Source organism: Dasypus novemcinctus, chromosome 19 (genome assembly GCF_030445035.2).
Source record: "Dasypus novemcinctus isolate mDasNov1 chromosome 19, mDasNov1.1.hap2, whole genome shotgun sequence".
Classification (NCBI taxonomy): domain Eukaryota; kingdom Metazoa; phylum Chordata; class Mammalia; order Cingulata; family Dasypodidae; genus Dasypus; species Dasypus novemcinctus.
The window spans coordinates 21846205-21864505 of NC_080691.1; the positions used below are offsets into that span (position 1 = coordinate 21846205).

The 18301-nt window shown below is 41.7% G+C and overlaps 1 protein-coding gene across 3 annotated transcripts in view; it reads left to right on the forward strand.

Moving 5' to 3' along the window:
• Positions 1–17716, forward strand: part of TRAFD1 (TRAF-type zinc finger domain containing 1) — a 34022-nt gene extending 16306 nt beyond the window's left edge. For all 3 annotated transcript variants that reach the window (XM_058280984.2, XM_071209796.1, XM_058280985.2), the window contains 6 exons: positions 12598–12674; positions 13937–14167; positions 15178–15298; positions 15989–16340; positions 16495–16567; positions 16821–17716. In XM_058280984.2, coding sequence (XP_058136967.1) covers positions 12598–12674; positions 13937–14167; positions 15178–15298; positions 15989–16340; positions 16495–16567; positions 16821–16880 — 914 coding nt within the window. In that variant the 3' untranslated portion in view covers positions 16881–17716. The remainder of the gene's footprint in view (positions 1–12597; positions 12675–13936; positions 14168–15177; positions 15299–15988; positions 16341–16494; positions 16568–16820) is intronic.
• Positions 17717–18301: the final 585 nt, after the last annotated feature.

Below are 18301 nucleotides of genomic sequence, written 5' to 3' on the forward strand. Positions count from 1 at the left end.
ATTTGGTGTATTTTTCCACCCAACCCCTCTATTGTTAGCACTGTATATTAGTTATATTTGTTATAGTTCATGAGAGACGAGTCTCATATCTGCTCTTTTAACCAGAGTCCATCTTCCACCACAGGATTCACTGTGTTATACAGGCCCATGTCTTGTATAGTCCATTCAAAGGGAACACTCAGTCACTCTCATTTTCATCAGAGTTGTGCTGTCATCACCTCAGTCAATTTTAGAATGTTTTCATTACTCCAAAAAGGAGAAATCCCACACCCTATTGTTGTCCCTTAGAATTGATTTGATATCTTCTTTGCCATGGCTGCAAAAATATTCCAACATTTCTGTTAACTGTCATCCATAAGTTACATTAGTTTTAATTTTCCCATGTATCACCATATACTTAACACTTCTTTGTAAAAGAAGAACATTCTTAAATTTCTACCATTAATCACATTCTTCTTCCACCTCCAGAATTACTGTTATACAGTCCCTAGATTATCCTTAGCTTCAATTGACATTAGGTCCAGACTACCCCTTTCAACCACAGTCACATTTATAAATTGGCAGTGTTAGTTATACTCACTATGTTACCATCAACTCTATTCATCTCCATACTTTTAAATAATATTAAAAATTCTATCTACTTTTAAGTAAACATCAGCTCCCATTCTCAACCCACATTCTATCTCCTAGTAACCTGTTGTAATTCAGTTTACTTCCATGACTTTACTCCTTGTATTTAGTACATGTTAGTGAGATGATACAATAGTTGTTCTTTTGTATCTGGCTTATTTCACTCAATACAATGTTTTCAAGGTTCATCCACATTGTCATATTCATCCCAAGTTCATTTCTTCTTACAGCTGAATAGTATTTCAATGTATATACCACATTTTGTTTATCCATTTATCAGTTGGTGGACACTTGGGTTGTTTCTGTATTTTAACACTTGTGAATAATGCTGCTGTGAACATTGGTGAGATATCTGATCATGTCACTGCTCTCAGTTCTTCAGGGAATATAACCCGTAGTGGTATTGCAGGGTCATGTGGCATCTGTATTCAACTTCTTTAGGAACTGCCAAACAGTCCTACACAATGGTTGTACCATTCTACATTCCCACCAGAAATGAGTAAGTGTTGCTCTCTCTCCAGATCCTCTCCAATGCTTGTAGTTTTCTGTCTTTTTAATAGTCACCATTCTAGTAGGTGTGAAATGATATTGTAGCTTTGATTTGCATTTCCTTAGTCATTGGTGATGTTAAACATTTTTTCATGGTTTTTTTTTTTTTTTAATTGCCATTTGTATTTCTTCTTTGGACAAATGTCCATCCAAGTCTTTTGCCCATTTTTTAATTGGGTTGTTAGTCTTTTTGTTGTTGAGTCGTAACATTTCTTTATATATCATAGCTGTTAAGCCTTTATTGGACATGTGATTTCCAAATATTTTCTTCTGTCAAGTTCACAGCCTTTTCACCCTTTTGACAAAGTGAGGTGCGAAAGTGTTTAATTTTGAGGAGGTCCCATTTATCTGTTTTTTCTTTTGTTGTGCTATTGTGGGTGTAAGGTCTGGGAAACCACCACCTACTGCAAGGTCTTTAAGATGTTTCCCTACATTTTCTTCTAATAGTTTTATGGTCCTGGCTTTTATATTTAGGTCTTTGATCCATTTTGTGTTGATTCCTGTGTAGACAGTGACAAAGAGGGTCTTCTTTCCTTCTTTATAGATATCCAGTTCTCCCAGCACCATTTGTTGAAGAGATTGTATTGTCCCATTAACATGGACTTGGTAGTTTTGTCCATAACCAGTTGGCTGTAGAGGTGAGGGTTTATTTCTGGGCTCTCACTTCTATTCCACTGATCGGTGTGTCTGTCTTTATGCTAGTACCAGGCTGCTTTTACCTCTGTAGCTTTGTAATATGTTTTAAGGTCAGGCAGTGAAATTCTTCCCATGTTGCTTTTCTTTTTCAGATGCTTTTGGCTATTTGGGTGCTCTTTCTCTTCCAAATGAGTTTGGTAATTGCTTTTTCTATTTCTCTAAAGTAGGCTTTTGGAATTTTGTTTGGTATTGCACTAAATGTATAAATCAGTTTGGTTTGGATAGGATTGTCATCTTTATGGTATTTAGTCTTCTAGTTCGTGTACACAGAATGTCTTTCCATTTGTTTAGGTCTTTTAAAATTTCTTTTAGCATTGTTTTGTAGTTTTCTGCATAGAGGTCCTGTAGTACTTTGGTTAAATTGATTCCTAGGTATTTGAGTCTTTTTGTTGCTATTATAAATGGAATTTCCCCCCTAACTTCCTCCTCAGATTGTTCAGTACTAGTGGGGAGAAACATTACTGATTTTTGCATGCTGATCTTGTTTCCTGCTGCTTGCTGAACCTTGTTTATTAGTTCAAGTAGCTTTGTTGCAGACATTTCAGAATTCTCTAAATATATGGTCATGCCATCTGCAAATCTTGTGAGTTTTACTTCCTCTTTTTCTATTTGGATGCCTTTTATTGTTTTTTGTCTAATTACTCTAGCTAGAACTTCTAGCATAATGTTGAATAACAGAGGTGACAGTGGCCATCCTTGTCTTGTTCCTGACCTTAGAGGGAAAAGCTTTCAATCCTTCCCATTGCATACAGTGTTGGTTGTGGGTTTTCACATATACCTTTTATTATATTGAGGAATTTTCCTTCTATTCTTATCTTTTGAAGTGCTCTTAGCAAGAAAGGATGACATATTTTGATGAATGCCTTTTCTACATCGACTGAGATGATGATGTGAATTTTTTCCCTTCAATTTTTAATGTGTTGTATTACATTAATTGATTTTCTTATGTTGAACTATCCTTGCATACCAGGAATAAATCCCACTTTGTTGTGATGTGTAAGTCTTTAGGTATGCTGTTCAAATCTATTTGTAAGTATTTTGTTGAGAATTTTTGCGTCTATGTCTATTAGAGAGATTGGCCTATAATTTTCTTTTCTTGTGTCTTTTTTTTTTTTTTTTTTAATTTCTCCCCACCCTTTTGTTGTTTTGCACTTGCTGGGCCTGTTTATTTTCTTTGTTTCTTTAGGAGGAACTGAGAACTGAACCCGGGACTTCCGATGTGGGAACGAGGCACCTAATAGCTTGAGCCACCTCCGTTTCCTGCTTTATTGTATCTCTCGTTATGTTTTTCCTTCCTCTCTTGTTGTGTCAGCTTGCCATCCTGCTTGTCCTCATTTAGGAGGCACCGGGAACCTCTGCTCCCTGCTTTTTTGTGTCTCTCATTATGTTTTTCTTCTTGTGTCTCTTGTTGCATCATCTTGTTGTGTCAGCTTGCTGTCTTCTTTAGGAGGTACTGGGAACTGAATCATGGACCTCCCATGTGGTAGGTAGGAGCCTAATTGCTTGAGTTATATCCACTTCCCTCTTTTAATGTCTTTATCTGGCTTTGGAATTAGGGTGATGTTGACTTCATAAGATGTGTGGGGTAATTTTCCCTCCTCTTCAATTTTTTTGGAAGATTTTTAACAGGGGTGGTGTTAATTCTTCTCGAAATGCTTGATAGAATTCACATGGGAAACTATCTAATCCTGGACTTTTATTTTTTGGGAGATTTTTGATGACTTATTCAATCTCTTTAAATGTTATTCGTTTGTTAAGTTGTATTTCTTGTAGTGTCAGTGTAGGTTGTACATTTCTAGGAATTTGTCCATTTCATCCAGGTTGTTTAGTTTGCTGGCTCTGCAGTTTCTCATAATATCCTCTTATGATCCTTTTCATTTCTTAAGGGTCAGTTGTAGCTTCACCTCTTTGTGTCTTCTCTCCACTCTTCCCTGAGATGGATGGTTCCCTCGTCTGTTTGCTCGTTTTTGTTTTTGTTTTTGTTTTTGAATTTATTTATTTCTCTGCCCTTCCCTGGTGTCCCCCCCCCCCCAGTTGTCTGCTCTCTGTGTCCATTTGCTGTGTGTTCTTCTGTGTCTGCCTGTATTATTGTCAGCAGCAAGGACTCCGTGTCTCTTTTTGTTGTGTTATCTTGCTGTGTCAGTTCTCTGTGTGTGCGGCGCCATTCCTGGGCAGGCTGCACTTTCTTCATGCTGGGTGACTCTCCTTACGGGGCCACTCCTTGCGCATGAGGCTCACCTATGCGGGGAACACCCCTGCATGGCATGGCACTCCTGTGTGCATCAGCACTGCCCGTGGGCCAGCTCCACACGGGTCAAGGAGGCCCGGGGTTTGAACCTTGAACCTCCCATGTGGTAGACAGACACCCTGTCCTTTGGGCCAGATCCGTTTCCCTGGTTATTGTTTTTTTCCTTGTTATTTATACTGTTTTTTGTTTTTTTTTCCGCTTGTTGTCTCCTTTTTCTTTAGGACATACCAGTAACTGAACCCAGGACCTCCCATGTGGGAGGTGGGCACTCAATGCTTGAGCCACATCCACTTCCCTCACCTCTCTATTCTTCTTTGTTAGTCTAGCTACAGGTTTGTCAATTTTATTGATCTTTTCAAAGAATCAGATTTTGGTTTTGTTGATTTTCTCTATTGTTCTTTGTTCTCAATTTCTCTTATTTCTGCTCTAATCTCTATTACTTCTTTTCTTCTTCTTGCTTTGGGATCAGTTTGCTGTTCCTTTTCTAGTTTCTCCAGTTCAGTTAGATCTTTGATTTTAGCACTTGCTTCTTTTAATATAGGCATTTAGGGCTATAAATTTCCCTCTCAGGACTGTGTTTGCTGTATCCCATAAGTTTTGATAAGTTCTCATTTTCATTCCTCTCAATATATTTAGTAATTTCTCTTGAAATTTCTTCTTTGATCAACTGATTATTTAGGAGTATGTTGTTCAGCCTCCACACATTTGTGAATGGACCTCTTTCCCATCTATTATTGATTTCCGGTTTAATTCCATTTTGATCTGAGAAGGTGCTTTGTATAATTTCAGTCTTTTTATATTTAAGGGAAAAACAGCATTGTGACCTAACATTTGGTCTCTCCTGGAGAAAGATCTGTGAGCACTTGAGAAGAATGTTTAACCCTCTGAGTTTGGGTGCAGTGTTCTATATATGCCTCTTAGGTCTAGTATGTTTATCATGTTGTTCCAGTTCTCTGTTTCCTTGTTGATCTTCTGTTTAGGTCTATCTAATTATGGAATGGTGTGTTGAAACCTCCAAGTATTATTTATTTATTTATTTTAAAAAACGATTTATTTATTTATTTCTCTCCCCTTCCCCCCCCCACCCCACCCCGGTTGTCTGTTCTCTGTGTCTGTTTGCTGCATCTTCTTTGTCTGCTTCTGTTGTCGTCAGTGGCATGGGAATCTGTGTTTTCTTTTTGTTGCGTCAGCTCTCAGTGTGTGCGGCACCATTCCTGGGCAGGCTGCACTTTCTTTTGTGCTGGGCGGCTGTCCTTATGGGGCGCACTCCTTGCGTGTGGGGCTCCCCTGCGCGGGGGACACCCCTGCGTGGCACGGCACTCCTTGTGTGCATCAGCACTGCGCATGAGCCAGCTCCACATGGGTCAAGGAGGCCCGGGGTTTGAACCTTGGACCTCCCATGTGGTAGACGGAAGCCCTAACCACTGGGCGAAGTCCGCGCCCTCCAAGTATTATTGTAGTGATTTCTCTTTCTCCCTTCAGTTTTGCCAGAGTTTGCCTCATGTATTTTGGGGCATCCTGAGTAAGTGCATATGTATTTATGACTGTTATTTCTTCCTGGTGGATTTTCCCTTTTTAAATATATAATGGCCTTCTGTATGTCTTATAATTTTTTTTTAATCGAAAGTCTGTTTTGTCCGATATTTGTATAGCTACCCTTGCTCTTTTTTTGGTTACTGGTTGCTGGGAGTATCTTTTTCCAGCCTCTCACTTTCAGCTGATTTGTATCCTGGGTCTAAGACTCACAAAAGTGAGTGGGCAGCGTATGGATGTCTCACGTTTTATCCATTCCGTCAGCCTGTATCTTTTGATTGGGGAGTTTAATCCATTCACATTCAGTGATATTACTGTAAATGCATTATTTACTTCCACCATTTTATTCTTTTTATTCTTTTGGTTATTCTTTCTGCTGTTCTTCTATAATGTCCTCCAAACCTCTCCTTTTTCTTTCAGGCTATAAGGCTTCCTTTAATAGTTCCTGCAAAGGTGGATTCTTTTTTATGAACTCTCTTAGTTTCTGTTCATTTGTGAATATTTTAAACTCACTTTCATATTTGAAGGACAGTTTTTCCAGATAAAGAATTCTCAGCTCAATTTTTCTCTTTCAGTATCCTAATCATATCATACCACTGTCTTCTCACCTTCGTGGTTTCTGATGAGAAATCTACACCAAGTCTTACCGTGCATCCCTTGTTATTTATGTGATGGTTTGCTTCTCCCTTGCTGCTCTCATAATTTTCTCTTTATCTCTTGACGTTTGGCATTCTGAGTAGGATGTGTCTTGGAATAGGTCTATTTGGATATATTCTTTTTTTTTTTTTAAGATTTATTTTTTATTTCTTTCTCTCCCCTTAATCCCCCCCTCCCCAGTTGTCTGCTCTCTGTGTCCATTTGCTGTGTGTTCTTCTGTATCTGCCTGTATTCTCTTCAGCGGCACCGGGAGTCTGTGTCTCTTTCTGTTGCATTATCTTGCTGCATCAGCGCTCTGTGTGTGTGGCGCCACTCCTGGGCATGCTGCACTTTTTTGCACGGGGCGGCTCTCCTTATGGGGTGCACTTCTTGCACGTGGCGTTTCCCTACGCAGGGGACACCCTGCATGGCCCGGCACTCCTTGTGTGCATCAGCACTGCGTGTGGGCCAGCTCACCACACAGGCCAGGAGGCCCTGGGTTTGAACCCTGGACCTCCCATGTGGTAGGCAGACACTCTATCTATTAAGCCAAATTCACTTCCCTGGATATATTCTGATTGCATCATGTTATGCTTCTTGGACATGTAAGTTCATTTCTTCTGTGATAACTGGGAAATTTTCAGCTATTTTCTCAAATACTCTTTCTGCCTTCTTTTCCTTCTCCTTCTGGAATTCCCGTGATACATATGTTGTTCTGTTTTGTGTTATCATTCAACTCCCTAAGCCCTTGCTAATTTTTCTCTCTTCTTTTCCTTCTTCTAGTTCAGCTGTTCTGTCTTCTGTATCACTTATTCTTTCTTTTATCATTTTGAGTCTACTGTTATATCCCTCCAGTTTGTTGTTGTTATTGTTCTTATTTTTATTTTTTCAAGGTAGTATGAGGATTGAACCCAGGACCTTATACGTAGGTAACAGGTGCTCAGCCACTGAGCTGTACCCGCTCCCCTCTAATGTGTTTGTTTGTTTATTTATTATATATTTCACTCTGCCTCTTGCAGCTTGCTTGTTGTCTGCTCTCTGTGTCCATTCACTGTGCACTCTTCTGTGTTTTTGCTTTTGTCTTCCTTTTTTGTTGCGTCACCTTGCTGAGTCAGCTCTCCGTGGTGCATGCTGGCTGCACGGCACTCTGCAGTGCTTGCAGGCAAGCCTACTTTGACAAGGAGGCCCCGGGATGCAAACCCAGGGCCTCCCATATGGTAGATGGGAGCCCAACTGATTGAGCCACAGCCATTTCCCTCTAATGTGTTTTTGATCTCACCTATCATGTCTTTTATTCCCATAAGCTCTGTTACTTTCCTGTTCACCTTTTCAAATTCTTCTTTGTGCTTGCTCAGTATCTTCTTGATACCCTTTATCTTTTTAGCTATATTATCTTTAATCTCATTAATTTGGTTTTGGAAATTGTGTTCATCTCATTGATGAGTTGTTTCAAATCCTGTGTCTATTCTGAAGCTTTGATATATTGCTTTTCTTGGGCTACTTCTTCCATTTTCTTAGTAAGGCTTGTAATTTTTTTGCTGGTGTCTAGGCATCTGATTGGGATGGTAAGTTTACTCAGATGCTCAGTTTCTCTTTCATAGGGATTTGGTGGCGGGAGACTATGTGTTATTGCTATACTTGGATTCTTGGTTCAGCCTGTTTTGGGTCTTTAGGATTTTCCCTGTTAGTTGCTCAAATCTGGGCCCTGGAACCAGTAATGGATTGCAGACTGGTTGTAAAGACTGGGAAAAGCCTCTTGTACTTATTTACTTTTTTTTTTTAAGATTTATTTTATTTATTTACTCTCCCCGCCCATTGTTTGCATTTGCTGCCTATGCTGTATGTCTATTTGCTGTGTGCTGTGTCTGCTTGTCTTTTCTTTAGGAAGCACTGGGAACCGAATCTGGGACCTCCCAGGTAGGAGAGGCACTCAATCACTTGAGCCACCTCAGCTTCCTACGTTGTTTTTTTTTTTTAAAGATTTATTTATTTCTCTCCCCTTCCCCCCCGTTGTTTGCTCTCTGTCCATTTGCTGTGTGTTCTTCTGTGTCTGCTTGCATTATCTGGTGGCACTGGGAAACTGCGTTTCTTTTTTGTTGCATAATCTTGCTGCATCAGCTCTCCATGTGACAGGTGCCACTCCTGGGTGGGCTGTGCTTTTTTCATGCAAGGCAGCTCTCCTAGCGGGGTACACTCTTTGCGCATGGGGCACCCCTACGCAGGGGCGCCCCTGTGTGGCACGGCACTCCTTGTACATGGCAGTACTGCACGTGGGCCAGCTTCCCACACGGGTCAGGAGGCCCTGGGGTTTGAACCCCGGACTCTCCATATGGTAGATGGACGCTCTGTCAGTTGAGCTGTGTCCGCTTCCCCCCACTGCTTTGTTGTGTCTCTTTGTCTCTTTTTGTGTCTCCTTGTTTTGTCATCTTGTTGCCTCAGCTCACCTTGCCTGCCCATTGTGCCAGCTTGCTGTATTGCTTGTCTTCTCTAGGAGGCACCGGGACCCAAACCTGGGACTTCCCATGTTGTAGGCAGGAGCACAATCGCTTGAGCTGCATCCACTTCCCCTTACTTTTAATTTACTCACACGCACTTCCTTGGTCCGCCAGCAAGTGGCGCTCTTTGGCAGCCCTCTCAGTTCAATGCCTGGTCAGAGTGTGCTTGAGTTTTGTCATTGCAGTTCTTTTCCCTTGCCCCTCTCTCTTCTGGGCAGTGTCCAGCCTTCCCCTGGTGTCCTAAACCCTAGAAGATTTTTTTCCAGGCTGTTTTCTCACCTGTCCTCTGCTATTTTTCTGGGAAGGAAGGGAGTACTGTGCCTTTCTAATCTACCACCTTTCCAGAAGTACCCAAAAATCACTTTAAAAAAATTGATACAGTACAAAAAGATAAAAAAGGAAAAACCTTTCTCTATCCCTTAATAACAGTCTCCTAGTGCTTCCCCGATATCACCTCTTTCAAAAATTTACTTACACAGTCTGTTTTCCAGAGGTGTCCTTTAGATGTGAATATACAACAGAATGTGATTTTTTTAAAGTTGGTTTAATTAAGGAGATCTTCCAGATTTTGAGAAGCAGAGCAGGGCTTCCTAATGTTTGGCTTTGGAGTCTTTTCAGCTTCTAAGCTTTGCAGTCAGTACTTTATGGGTTATTGATTATCAGCTTCTCTTTTTTGGTACCTTTGACCCATTTCTCTTTTTACCCTAATACTAATAGTTGCTGCTTACTTCCTTTTGCCGAAGAAGATGAAATTGTAATAGCATACTGGTGACAAATGAAGACTCTGGGTTCAGGGTAATTTCATTTTCTCCTTTCTTGTCAGTTTCTAGATAGATTGACTGACTTGTTTGTTGACTTTTCATTCCCTTTTTTTCTTCTGCTAGTTTGGAATTTATATTCTCTGTTTCTATTGTTTTAGCGGTTGCTTCAGAAAATTTAACGTTTGTTTAACAAATACTAAATTTAATCCATCTCGGGAAACGGACTTTGGCCCAGTGGTTAGGGCGTCTGTCTACCACATGGGAGGTCCGCAGTTCAAGCCCCGGGCCTCCTTGACCCGTGTGGAGATGGCCCATGCGCAGTGCTGATGCGCGCAAGGAGTGCTGTGCCACGCAGGGGTGTCCCCCGCGTAGGGGAGCCCCATGCGCAAGGAGTGCACCCATAAGGAAAGCCGCCCAGCGCGAAGGAGGGAGCAGCCTGCCTAGGAATGGCGCTGCCCACACTTCCCGTGCCGCTGACGACAACAGAAGCGGACAAAGAAACAAGACGCAGCAAAAAAAACCACAGAAAACAGACAACCGGGGGAGGGGAGGGGAATTAAATAAATAAAAATAAATCTTTAAAAAAAAAAAATTTAATCCATCTCATTATGCTTCTCTCAATACAATAATCTTAGAATTTTGATCATTCTTTTTAGACTTGAATACTACTGCTGTTTTACTTCTCTTATTGTTTTCTTTTTTTTTAAGATTTATTTTATTGTTTATTCCTTCCCTCTCCCCCCTCTCCCCACCCCATGGCTTGCCTGCTGTCTGCTCTCTGTGTCCATTCGCTGTGTGTTCTTTCTGCGTCTGCTTGCCTCCCTTTGTTGCATCATCTTGCTGCACCAGCCGTCCACAGGGGCGGGCAGGCCGTCAGCTCTTGGGATGTGAACCCAGGGTCTCCCATATGGTAGATGGGAGTCCAATCATTTGAGCCACAGCCCTTCCCTCTTTTGTTTTCTTTTTAACTCCGTAATGTAGACATTTACATTTTATATACTCTGTATTTATCAACAGCTATATTGTATGTTTACCATTTTCTTTGCTTACCCATTCCTTCTTCTCAGAGCTTCCTTCTCAGATCATTTTCTGTCTTCTTGACGTTGATTCTTAGAAATTCTATTAAAAGGGTTTCTTGGTTGTAAATTCTCTATTTTGGTTTGTCTTAAAATATTTTTATTTTGTTTCCATTTTTGATTGCCTCTCTGGTCATGCAATTCTAGGTTGCCAATGGTTTTCTCTTAGTTCTTCGAAGGTAATGTGCATTTTGGTTTTCGTGGGTGCCTATTGAGAAGTCATCTGTTCTGGGTTGCTTTTAAGATCTTATATTTGCTTTTGGTGTTTTTCAGTTTCCTTATAATTTGTCTGGTTTTTTATTTCTTTGGATTTGCTCACATTCCTGATTCAGAAATTTAGTATTTTTCGTCTGTCTGTAATAATGTCATCCATTATTATTATTATTTTTTGAGACTATTTATTTCTCTCCCCTTCCCCCCTGTTGTCTCCTCTCTGTGTTCATTTGCCCTGTGTTCTTCTGTGCCCACTTGCATTATCCAGCAGCACTGGGAAACTGCGTCTCTTTTTTGTTGCGTTATCTTGCTGCATCAGTTCTCTGTATGTGCGGCGCCACTGGGTGGGCTGTGCTTTTTTCATGCGGGGTGGCTCTCCTTGTGAGCCGCACTCCTTGCACGTGGGGCACCCCTACCCTGGGACACCCCTGTATGGCACGGCACTCCTTGCGTGCAAGCAGCACTGCATGTGGGCTAGCTTACCACATGGGTCAGGAGGCCCTGGGGATCGAACCCTGGACCCTCCATATGGTAGACAGATGCTCTATTAATTGAGCCATGTCTGCTTTCCCATTATTTTTTATTTTATTACTGCATCTCTTCCATTCTCTATTACCGTTTTTTTTTTTTTAAGGAAGCACTGTGATTTGAACCCAGGACTTTGTACGTGAGAAATAGATGTTCAGCCACTGAGCTACACCTACTCTCCCTTTTTTTTTCTTCTTACAATTAGATATGTTAGAGTTCACTCTGTCCTTCATGTCCCCTTAACTCATATTTTCCATTTCTTTGTCACTCTTTTGCATTCTGGGTAATTTCTTGTCTAAACATATTAAAAATTGGTTTTTCTTTTGTGTCTGAAAATACCAATATCTGAAGTTTATTTTTGTTTCTGCTTATTCTTATTCATGGTGATTTACCGTTGTGGTGTGTGTGTATGTTTTAACAGTAAGCTTGCTTGTATGTTCCTCTGAGAGCATTTATGCATACTTCTGGCAGGCAGCAGTGTATACATTTGGCTTGAGTTTTTATAATCTGATAACTATAAATCTAACAATATAAATGTTTAAAAAATGTAAAAACATAAATATGGATTTCCAGCCTCAAATCCATGTAAGGGCCAGGCTGATGTTACTGATTTTCAGTAGAGACTTTTTTCTTTTCTAACCAAAGACTACCTAAGGAAGTTTCTTTACCTCTTCCCATGGTTCCTCTGTCCCATTTGTTCAGCACTTCATTTATTGGAGGATGTTCTGTTTTGGGAATCCTGTGTTTAAAATGTGTCTTATTTATTCACTTAACTTTTAATCAGTCATTTTTCGGTGTTTTGTACAGGGAGGATTTTTCAGGATATTTGTCAGCCAGTAATACTTGAGTCTCAATTTCTTCATCAGAAGAATGAGGATAATGTAGGGTCTAGTGCATAAGTTTTTCCTGAGGATTAAAATAATGCATAGAAAATTAGTTTTGTGCCTAAGATTATTATACACAATAGAGTTCTGCCTTAAGTAGAATAGCAGCTAAATTACTGCTTTATTACTCAGGAAATTGATGACAAATCTTTTGTTCTATAATGGGAAGTTTTTGCTTAGGGTGTGTCTCTCAGATAGTGTCCTTTTGAGTACAGCCCCTTAAATTGCTACGTCTAATGTCAAAGGAAGTCATACTTTTATATAAAACATTATAAAAAAGAAAGATAAAAGGTTGAAATCAAATTTATTTTATTCATTTTACTTCTGACCATGTGGCTTGATACCTAGGTGAAGCTGATGAGACCATGTTGCCTTGTGAATTTTGTGAGGAGCTCTACCCAGAGGAACTGCTGATTGACCATCAGGTATGTTATGACTTATGTGAGGACTTAGGCATGTGTGGAAGCCATAGCTGGTGTTACAGGCCATGCGAGGTGTTGAGCAAACTATTTAATACAGTGCTTGTGGTAGGAGTTTTTTTTTTCCAGGAGTGACTGACATATTAGTATGAGAACTCAGGCATTTTCCCTTGTAGACAAAGTAATGCTCATTCCAGCAGGGCCAGTTGCTCCCAGTGTACCATGATGACCAGTGTACATCTCCACTGACCATCTTGTGATCTGGTCTCATTTCATCCACATTTTGATCTACTTGAGCAGTTCTGAAGTACTTGCAGTTCCCTGGAAGGGTCAGGGTTCTTTTTTTTAGTGATGGGTGTGGCTGCAATGGGTGTGGCTTTCTACCTGTGCCTACTTAACATACCCAGCAACACTGATCCCTTACGTTTAGACTTGGTTCAGATAAGACTTTAAGGAAATCTTCCTGAGGGACATTCTAAAGGGTAGGTCAGGGTCTACCTGTTTGTTCCCCAGAAATCCTTTACCACTTCTCTTATAGCATATGACCCTGTCATATGGACTACTAACTCCTTGGTCTCCGCCAGTACTCTGAGTTCCTTGAGGGTAGGTTATGGGTGTTCCTAGTTTCTGAATCTCTCAATGCCTGGTATATGAAAGGTGCTCAGTGTATTTTTTGAATGATTGAAATTTCTTGAGCCATTTAAGAATGATTAGAGAATAGACTTGTTTGAGGATTACCTGATGGAGGGAAGCACATTTTCCCTTAGCACTCTCAGTCTCTCATTTGGTTTGGCCAAGACTAGCATTTCCATGCCATGAAGTAGTTTCTGTGTGCTAGTTGGTGGAAAAACTGCCCCCTGCCCCTGCCTCCCCATTAGTGGAGTAGTACAATAATTGAATACATGTAGTTTTTGGTTTGCGAGCAGCATGAGAAAATTGATTAACAAGGTAAAGAATGTTTAGGCCTCTTTTTCATGTGTGGCTATAGAAACAATCTTGAATCTTTTCAAACTTAATTTAAATAAAGAAACACATGAACAAAGGGGGAAAAATAGCACAGAAGCATTTAGAATGAAAGTAAAGTAAGCGTTTCATCTGTGTTCTTCTGATCCTTTCTTGTCCTTCTCACTAATGATTAAGCATTATTAAATTTTTTAATTTATTTTAGAAAATTGTTTTAGGCATATATAGTTTTTTCCTTAACCACTGCTGTTTTTTGTTTTGTTTTTGTTTTTTTTCCCCCTGAATTTTTCCTTTGTGAATGACAGACAAGCTGTAACCCTTCACGTGCCTTACCTTTGCTCAGTACGGGCAGCTCTTCACTCAGAGGGGTAGAGGACCCTGATGTCATCTTCCAGAAGTTTCTGCAGCAGGCTGCAAATAACCAGTTAGACTCTTCGATGGGCCTGACCAATTCGCCCCCCATGGAGGACAGCATCATTATCCCCTGTGAATTCTGTGGGGTGCAACTGGAAGAGGAGGTGCTGTTCCATCACCAGGTAAGATTCCCTGAAGGGCATGTCCACTTGACACAACACTGATGCCCTGTGAAGCTGAGGCTTTCATAGTAAGAACACTTCTTTAGCTTTTAAGTTGCATTCCTACATGACCAGGAATCCATATACTTGTTTCTGGCCATGCCCTGTTTTATGAGTTGACTGTCTGAGATATACAATACCTCAGGCCTTCATACTTTCTGTACCTCCCGACAGCTGAAACTGTCCTTATCAACTAGGCTGAGGTCCAAGGAGCCAGGACTCCATTTAAGCAGGCATGTAGGACTTGCAGACAGATTTAGATGAGTTTTCCAATGGTCATTGATGCATTCTGCTTTTGGGCAGATGGAGTCTTCCTGTAGTGGTAGCATTTGAGACATGTATTCTAGGAGACCTGGGATTTTAGTTCTGGCTTTGCCCTTATAGTTAACTTTGGTTAGGCCCTGTCTCCTCCTTGAGGACATCTGTAAATGAGGGAGTTGGACTAGATAATTTGAGGTCCTTTTTTAGCTTTTACAGTCTAGGATTCCAGCCTGTTAGTGGCAGAGTACATTTATTGCCCAGTATTGTTCGGTACAGGAAGCTAGCACTGCAAACTGTAGTGTTGCTAGAACACTTATAAATTTTGTTTCTGTAATAAAGACTTCTGTTTTTGAATCAAGCAATAGATCAGTAACTGCTTGTTGTCTCTTAGGGGAGACTGTTAAATAAACAACCATGCAAATACTCCTGAGGTCCAGTATAGAAATGCTTGTGTGGTCTCCCAAGACCATTCCTTCTGTCATCCCTGCACAAATCAGAAAGTGCTTCTGTCATTGCCTTAGGTGTTAATGGAAATGATTGATTCATTCTGCATTTGTGCTTCCTCTTAGTTCCCAAGACCATCCTATCATTGGTTATTACAGTCCCCTTTCATGTGTTCACACAACCTGCTGTTTCATCCTTTCCTTTCACCACTCCCTGTTCCAGGAATGACTCAGTTCAGAGGTATTAATGCTGGTTTTTCTTGTTAGGACCAGTGTGACCAACGCCCAGCCACAGCAAACAACCGAGTGACAGAGGGATTTCCTAGACAGGATTCTCAGCCTCAAGAGACCTCACCAGAGCTGCCCAGGAGGCGTGTCAGACACCAGGGTATTAGCCAGGGCTGAGTCAAGGCCACAGGTCCACTGCTGGCTCAGGCCTCCTTACCAGTTCTCATCTGTTGCTCTAACATGGGGGTTACCTGAATCCCAAATTGCCAAGCACAGTGGGGTCTCCTGGTAGACTCCTGTATGGCTAGATGTGGTCCATGTTAGGCTGAGTTGTTTCAAATGTAGGTTTACAGGGTAAAAGCTATGGGGAATCCTTGGGAGAAGCTAGGTAGCCAGTACTTATTCAGCTGTGGGTCACCCATCTTTGTACTTAGTGGACTATTTGGAGATAATTTGCATACTTTGGTCTGACTGCCCTTCACCCCTGCTCCTAGTTGATCTGTGCATAGGGCACTCAAACTTACTTGTACTATTATTATTAAAGGGCCTTATGATTAGTCAAGTAAACTGTTTAAAACCTAATCACCTTGGAAACAGAAATTATATTTCAAGTTTGCTTGTGCATTGTTTACCAATTTGAATTTTGAATAGTTAGGCTGTATTTGAGAATTCAGGTAATAAGTTTATAGAGCGGACAAAATGTTCCTGGCTCTGTACCTGGAGAGGTGGGTTCTAGCAGCCTTTAGAATTGAGATAGTTGTTGATTTTCCAGAATCCTTTGTTCTGCTCTGAATCCAGCAGTATAGTAAGAACAGGCTTTTCCCTTAAAGCTCTCATTTTCTCTTCTCAGGAGACCTGTCTTCTGGCTACATGGATGACATTGAGCAGCTAAATGACACTGAAACAGCTAAAGGACCAACCTATCCTCTGCCCCCCAACAGACCCATTAACAATATGACGGCTACCTGTAACCGACTGTCAAAATCTACATCAGGTCTCAGGCCTGGGTGCCAGCCTAGCCCTCCTCGCGTAATGAAGCTCAACAACTCAGACAGCCAAGACATTCAGGGGCAGAATCAGAATACCCATAGTGGGACCATGGCCTCTGGGCACATTTCAGTGATTCATCCCATTCGAAATATCTACCCAGAAAACCTTGTGCCCTCTTTCCCCCGTGGGCCTGCAGGGAGATATGGAGCTAGGTAAGAACCAGAAGCCTGGGAGTGGAGCTTGGGAGTGGCTTAGGACATGGGGCAAAAGGTCTAGTCACCTCGGACCCATCTGGAATAAGGCTGAGGTCTGTGCTGAGGAGAGGGAAGGCACCTCAGGAACTGATTTTCAGTCTTTTTCTTTCAGTGGTAGGAGTGAAGGTGGCAGGAACTCTCGGGTTTCCCCCACAGCTACCATCTATCGCAACAGAACTGCAAAGGTAACTGGGGATCCAGCCCATAATGCTCAGTGAAGACTTGAGGCCCTGGAGTGGGTGGGGCTAAGGTGGTTCCTGGAGCCTGAGAAAGAGCTGGGAATCCGGCTGATATTTACTGAAGGAACTTGAAGGACCTCGGATTATTCTTCTGGCTTTTGATGAGGTTGTTTCTAGAAGCTTGACATTTTCAGGGCTTTAGGGTAAGGTTTTCACTTTCTGTGTAAAACTTCTTTATTTCCGTTCTGTTGTTCAACAGGCAAAAACCCCCAAGCAGCAGGGAGCTGGCAATGTGGAAGAGGAAGAGGAGGAAGAGTAATGGTGTATCCTGAGAACTTTCACATGGTTCATGGATTCTGTGCACAGCAGCACTTGCCGCAGTGCAGGCCCCACCTCTGGCTCTTTGGGCACGGGAGATTTTATGGATTTTAACTCTAGGTTATGAACATTTTGTGTCTTTTGAGATTGTGCCACAGGAGTTTGGGGATTTGAGGAGGGAGGGTTAAGTGGAGAGGGTGTTGAGAATTGTTTCCACTGTAGCTGCCACCTTTTGGTAACCAATAAATAAAAGTTAGGACCTCTTGGCTCACCACGACTTCTTTTGACAAACTATTACCACTGCTTCTTGGTGCTGTGTGGTGCTGGTAGAAGGAGGGGAGTGTTCTGGGAATCTGGTACCTGCCAGTGAAGTGATTCTCTTCACTGTGGGGCCAAAATTTGAGCACTTTTGGGTAACCTCTCCCCGACACTGCCTTTTCCCCACTCCAGAATTTGAGTCTTTGGCATGTTGGGAGCTATTCTGGCAAAGTATTCAGGCCAGTTGCAATGTATGTTAGGAATAATGTTTTGGAGATGAGTTGAGCTGGGGTGAATGGACTCTAGGGGTTTTGTTTTAAGCTGCTTCCTTGGCATTGGCATCACTGCCTTGTGTTCCTGGTGGGGAGCACTGATCCTTTGTCCTCACTGCCCTCTAATGGGGAAGGCTGGGGGCTCAGCTTTCCCTCCCTACCCCGGCCATGCTGATTTCTGCCCTGATCAGGACTGAGGCCTTAGCTTATGGCTTACTCTGAAAACCCAAGTGTCAAAGCCCCCACTCCTTCTTTTTGTTTTACTATTATTAACTTCCTTGTAATAGAAATAAAGTTTGTACTTGGAGTTCTGTTGAGTCATGTGATTCCTTCTCCTGTGTGCTCTGTGGAGACTTCAGGGAGGCCAGAGTGGGCTGGAGTCAGCCCTGGGGTGCTGCAGGGAGGTGAGCAGGTCAGGGCTTTCTTGGTGCTTCCCATAACCCTAGCAGATCAAGCATGAGCTCCTTCTCAGAGGCTGCCAGACATTTCAGGGTATAGCTCTCTCTTAAGTTGGACTTTGAGAGAGGTATGCAGCTCTGGTGATGATTTGGGGAACAGAGACCACAAACAGAATAAATGCAGATTCATCAAAAGCCTCCATTCTTAGCAGAAGTATGTTACCTCTCAGCACATCACAGTTGGCACAGGACCATCAAGCATCATATTTTGAGCTTCTCAACAACTTGATGGGGAATGGAAAAGACAGGAAGAATTGTCCCCATTTTAAAGATGGAATATGAGATACAGGGAACCACAGTGACCTGTATAATTGCATAAGCTAATTGATGGCAGAGCCAGGACTCAAATCCAGGTCTGAAAATAAACTGAGTGAAAGAAACCAGATCGAAGAAAAAGGTAATGATGTGATTATATGCTTTATTGTGTATTATAC